This window comes from Aphis gossypii, chromosome 3 (assembly GCF_020184175.1).
Source record: "Aphis gossypii isolate Hap1 chromosome 3, ASM2018417v2, whole genome shotgun sequence".
Classification (NCBI taxonomy): Eukaryota; Metazoa; Arthropoda; class Insecta; order Hemiptera; family Aphididae; genus Aphis; species Aphis gossypii.
In genome coordinates this window covers 54,504,709-54,510,556 of record NC_065532.1, presented here as the reverse complement: position 1 = coordinate 54,510,556, position 5,848 = coordinate 54,504,709, and the positions used below count along the sequence as shown (strand labels likewise).

The window sequence follows — 5,848 nt, the reverse complement described above, 5'->3', positions numbered from 1 at the left end:
GCCTGGTAAGCCCGGGCTTACCCACTTTTCTTCAAAAATGAATGTTTTATATCATGTTTTTTATTTAATAAAAATATTCATTGATAATCCTTATTTCATCAAAATATCGGGCCTACCCACGAAAAATTGTCTAGCTACGCCACTAGTTTCCAACCTTTTTTTACGGCGGGCCAAATTTGATATACACTTTGGCATCCTGAATCAAAGGTTAGCCGTTGTTTAAAAAAAAAAAAAATTGTTGTCTATCTAGGAATAGATAAGTTATGAAACTGAGAAATAAATAAGAATAGATAAGATTTATTTAAAAAATGGATGTTTATTTATATATTTTTTTTATTTTATAATTCAAAATTTGTTTTATATTTAAAAACATTAATTAGCTTGGAGGGCCGATGCAAAAAGCTTGGCGGGCCATAGGTTGGAGACCCCTGATATAGATTATAGGATGTATGTATAATATATGAAGTTTATCCACCCCTATACCTACAAGGGTCTAGTGATGCCACTGCGTTAGGTATAAAAAAATAAACAAACATTAATAACGATGTAAAATAGTTATTTTAAAAACAATTATACTCTGTATTGATTAAATCTTACATAACTGAATATTATGTTTATTTTTTAGATTCTGAACGGAGTGATGAATTTATTGATTTTACAATGATGTGTGTATTTTTTTTTGTCTGTGTACACTGTACAGCATAAGTAGTCAAAATAAAGCCTCAATTTCAAACTTCGGGTGTGGTTTCCGATGGCAAAGAGAATATCCTTGGTGCATTATAAAGGTAAAAAGTAAACATTTCCAAACAGTTTTCAAAAAAATCGAGAAAAACAAAAAAAGAAGATGGAAAAACGGGAATTTTTACGCAAAATCAGTTTTTAAATGGTTGTAACTCAAATTTTAAAAATTTCACAAGTTTTTTAGATTAGCATTTTCTTTACATGATTTAATTTTCAAAATATTTTGATTTTTTTTTTGAGTTATTTATAGACAATTTAAATTTTCGATTTTTCTGAGAATTATTTTTTTTTTGAAGTGTCAATAAAATTTTTTTGGTCGAGTCAAAATACTTGAAAATTCAATGCGAAATTTCTCATAAGTTATTCTTATAGTGATTAATAAATTATAAGAATACATAGGTACAATTTTTTTTTTTATTAGCATTTGAAGTTCAAATATTGATAAAGATTCGTCAAAATCATGAATATTTGCAAATTATTTTGTAGGTATAATTCATAAAAATGTTTGCATAAGTATCTAAGAGTTGAAAATGTAATACAAGATTTTCCATAAGTTTAACTTACAATAATTATATAAGAACATAAACCACCTTTTTCACCAACCATTAGAAATTATATCCTAGGCTGACAAATCATCATCGTTCAGAATCGTTTTTCGTTTACAATGATACTTATCATCGGATTCAAATTTAACACTCCTACGATACATAGTAGTGATCCACAAGGCACCTAATGTAAATATTGACTTATCCTAGTTGTCCTTTAGCGCTTTCCTATAGGAACAAAATTTTGAAGCTATGCCTGGAAGAGAGAGGTTTTTCACTTTCCAAAAGTAAAAAATAAAATAACTCTAAAATAATCTACAGCCTAAGCCCTATAACTGCTTCAGTTTCTACAATTAAACTAGGTACTGAAAATTGAAATACATCAGATACTTAGTATCGCAGAAAAATACATTGTCCAATAATTAAAATAAATAATATTATTGTACTAATTGTACTCATACCTATTTGTACTATGCAGTATACATTCAAATTCGATATTCATTAAACATATTTTATTAATTATTTATTAAGCATATTGTATTCTAAAATTTTATAATAATAATAAACAATAGACACAGGTAACGTCTAAAAATATTACAAATTATATTATGTGGTTTTCAATATGTTTATTATTTATTAACCTAGGCATTGGCTACTGTTATCAAACAACCATATGGTCAGAACATCAGGTTGTCCTTATCAGTGTTTATAATCTCGAAATTCTTTCGATGTCGTTAGAATGATGTTCGACTTTGAATGTCAAATGTGTTTAAACTACAAAATACGTAAAACTTTACAGGGTCAAATCCTCTAAATGGTAAGTATTTATAATCTATCAAATTATTTAATCTAACAAATAACATCCCACTTATTCTACACTATCGACTTCCTTATTCTCCCAAACAGGTACTCAGTATTTTATCTACCTGCCTTTATGTTTTATTTTCTATCTAATCTCATAGTCCGACAGTAGTTAGTAATAAATAATAACAATAAGTAATAACGCAGTTCATACTTACCAATCACTAATCAATTGGTTGTGTTCATCGTTATTTTTTATATAGCAGCAGTTACCGGTGGCTTACATTTCAGTAACGTATCTGATGATAATTATAACAGTGCTTAACAAAACCAATAATGGTATTCACACAAGTGGTATCCATCAAAGACAAAGCACCAGGAACCAAAGTATACAACTATGCTGATTCATTCTGGTGTACATATATTGTATCAGTGGTGGCGGCCAGTGTTGCAGAAATTTGTAAATACTGATTTAAACTTGTACCTAAATATTTGTGTTATATTATATTTTTCTTGTTTAGTAACTTATCCATTGGATTTGACCAAGACCCGTCTGCAAATACAAGGTGAAGTGGCTTCTAGCAGTAAACCTACACAGTATAGAGGCATGATAAAAACAGCTATCGGCATTGTCAATGAAGAAGGTGCTCTAAAATTATGGCAAGGTGTGACCCCTGCACTTTATAGACATGTAGTGTATTCTGGTATTAGGATTGTATCGTACGAAACCATGCGAGATAAATTATTATTAAAAAATGAAGATGGATCATTTCCAATTTGGTATTCACAAATAAACAACACAAATAGGTAGATTCTTTGATTTGTTATTTAACTTCAGGAAATCAGCCATAAGCGGAGTCATGTCTGGTGTAATTGCTCAGTATTTTGCTAGTCCAGCTGATTTGATCAAAGTTCAAATACAGATGGAAGGCAAACGGCGTCTGATGGGAGAACCTGCTAGGTATACCTATTATTTATTATGCAACAGTAATAAATTATATGTATAAATAGTCGAACAATATATTATATAATTATCGTTTTAATCATTATATTCAATCAACTTACATAATATTTTATCATTTTAATCAAGAGTGTTAAGTGCAGCACATGCATTCAAAAAAATAGTATCTGAAAGTGGTGTCCGTGGTTTATGGAAAGGATCAATACCTAATGTACAACGTGCTGCTCTTGTAAATCTAGGTGATTTAACTACTTATGATACAGCTAAACAAATAATTATGCACAAAACTGGGTTGCCTGATTCACATCTTCTACATTGCCTTTCAAGGTATACTGTTATTGATTTTAGTTGTTGTTTTTTTTTATTATTTTTTCATATAAACTATAAACTATAAATATTTATAAATTTGATTTATTATTTTAGCATTTGTGCTGGATTAGTAGCGGCTACATTAGGAACTCCAGCAGATGTTGTAAAAACACGTGTTATGAATCAACCAACTGACAAAAATGGAATGTAAGTTCAATCACTATAAATATATTATGAGATACATTTTTTTAGATTCAATATTATTAACTTTTTTTTAGTGGTTTAATATACAAAGGATCTTTGGATTGCTTGTTTAAGACTATTGAAAATGAAGGGTTTTTTGCTCTTTACAAAGGATTTTTACCTGTTTGGATTAGAATGGCACCTTGGTCATTAACTTTTTGGATGAGTTTTGAACAAATACGCCATATGCTTGGTGCTACTGGGTTTTAGAAATGACAGAGTATAAACATTAGATCTCATTTTTATTATGTTTTTCGTCTTTTACAATAGTTCTAAAATATGTTAAGATATTTATTTTCAATATCTATATCTTCTGTGATTGTATAGAAAGTTTAGATCATGAACATACACACTGCACATATTTTTTTTTTTTTTTGTAGAGTAATGATTGACTTTCATAAAATTTCTATGAATTACATTATTAAACAAAATCAATGATAAGACATAACATTATAACGGTATCATTGATAAACCATTTCCGTCAAGTAATAAAGAAGAATCTTGATCATATTTCCATTACTGTAGGTTTAATTTAAAATAAATAAGTTTAACACTCAACTTATTACTTTTTTTTTATTAATTTAACTTGATTTTTGACTATTTAACTGTTCTAAATTGACTAATTTCAATATATTAATATTGCAATTTCAAAAGTCAAAATTTTAAAAAGATATAATATTCACATACATTTAGTAACACTTTTGTAACTTAAACCTACAGTAAAAGAAATAATGAATAACATTTTTCTTTATTGTGAATTTATATGACGGACAGTTAATGTCAATTTAACAACACCTTCAAAATAAAATAATTAAAAATTGTGTTCTAGCATCAAATATATATTAGTATATTACTAAAGAGTAAATTTATCATCACTTTTGGCTCAAACATGTGTCGTTATTAGTGTTATTTATGTTTAAAAAAATAACTGTTGTATTGAAATGTTTATTAAGTTAATTATTTAATCTATATTTAATATTTGGCCAAATACCAATTATTCTATTATGTTAACTAAAATGTTTACTATCCAAATTTATCTGTCAATTTAATTTACTTATAAAATTATCTTTTGTATGTACAAATTAATAATACATATTACAAATTAACTATATTTTATAGAAATTGTAATACATTTCTAAAAAAATGTATAAGTACTTATAAATAAATACATTATACAATCTATGATGCCAATTAAACCCAATATATATTGCTAACACACAATTCATTATGGTTTTTATTTAATTAAATTATAAATTAAATAATATTGTTTTAATATTGGCATAAAGCCATAAAGTGATAGCCCAAGTTTGAAGAAATTTTGAAAAAATACTAACATACAATAAAAACATGAATTGTACTTTTACATGTTGAATATCTTGTCATACAAAAGAGATTCAATTTACAAACATTGTCTATTAAATACAGTAATACCATGAGTAACAAGTTTTAAGACCAAGAAAGTTGGTCTGTAGTATAATAGATTTAAAATATACATCATTAATGTACTAAACTATCGTTGATGTATTCAATTCGAATTCAATAATAATTAGCTATAAGTACATATTAGAAAAACCATTCTGAATGAAAACCATGTGTCACAATATTCTCAAGATATTTTATAATTTATACTACCATTAGGCATTAATTATATAACACATTTTTTTTTTATTATTGAAAAGCCTAGTATTACAATATATACATTTGTTTATACAATAAGTAATTTTTATATTAGATTAAACGGCGGGAAATTATAGGATGGACAGGTAGTACTCAATAGTACCACCCAACAGATCAAATAAACAGGTCTCTAGTCTAATACCGTTTTAATCTTCTTTGAGGATTATCAGGAATTACACAAGAAGAGAGTTGACTTAGTGAATTAGCTTTAAATGAAATGAAAGGAAGAGGAATTTAGTCCATTGAGATAGTGTTGAAATTGTTAAATCATTATGAAAATTGACGTTTTTGATATACCTTAAAGCTGCAGAAACGATTTGACAGAGGCATATGGATTGAAAAACTGGATAGTTTTCAGGTTTAAGGATTTGGTGGAGCCTCATATCTGGATACCACAAGCTTACATTTGTCTTATAATAGTTAACAGTAAATTAACAATTTATTACTGATGTTTAATTTGAAACAGAGAAATAGGCGGAACAAATGTAGTCTAGAGTTTACAAATTTCCTTTTGTTCTTAAGATTTTTAGCTAAGGTTAATCGTTTGTCAAACGTTAAACCGAAGTATTGG

The 5,848-nt window shown here is 27.3% G+C and overlaps 1 protein-coding gene across 5 annotated transcripts; it reads left to right on the top strand.

Annotated features, from left to right (window-relative positions):
- The first annotated feature begins 1,945 nt into the window (after positions 1-1,945).
- LOC114126549 (mitochondrial uncoupling protein 4) lies at positions 1,946-4,782 on the top strand. 5 transcript variants are annotated; one of them, XM_027990524.2, is made up of 7 exons: positions 1,946-2,103; positions 2,351-2,547; positions 2,609-2,867; positions 2,926-3,048; positions 3,178-3,375; positions 3,472-3,564; positions 3,636-4,782. In XM_027990524.2, the coding sequence occupies exons 2-7, from the start codon at positions 2,424-2,426 to the stop codon at positions 3,808-3,810; spliced, it is 972 nt and encodes a 323-aa protein (XP_027846325.1). In that variant the 5' UTR covers positions 1,946-2,103; positions 2,351-2,423; the 3' UTR covers positions 3,811-4,782. The 5 variants fall into 5 exon arrangements, with proteins under 5 accessions (XP_027846325.1, XP_027846327.1, XP_050060026.1 ...); XM_027990526.2 differs by having other exon boundaries at positions 1,983-2,103; positions 2,354-2,547; XM_050204069.1 differs by lacking the exon at positions 1,946-2,103 and adding an exon at positions 2,107-2,192 and having other exon boundaries at positions 2,354-2,547.
- Positions 4,783-5,848: the final 1,066 nt, after the last annotated feature.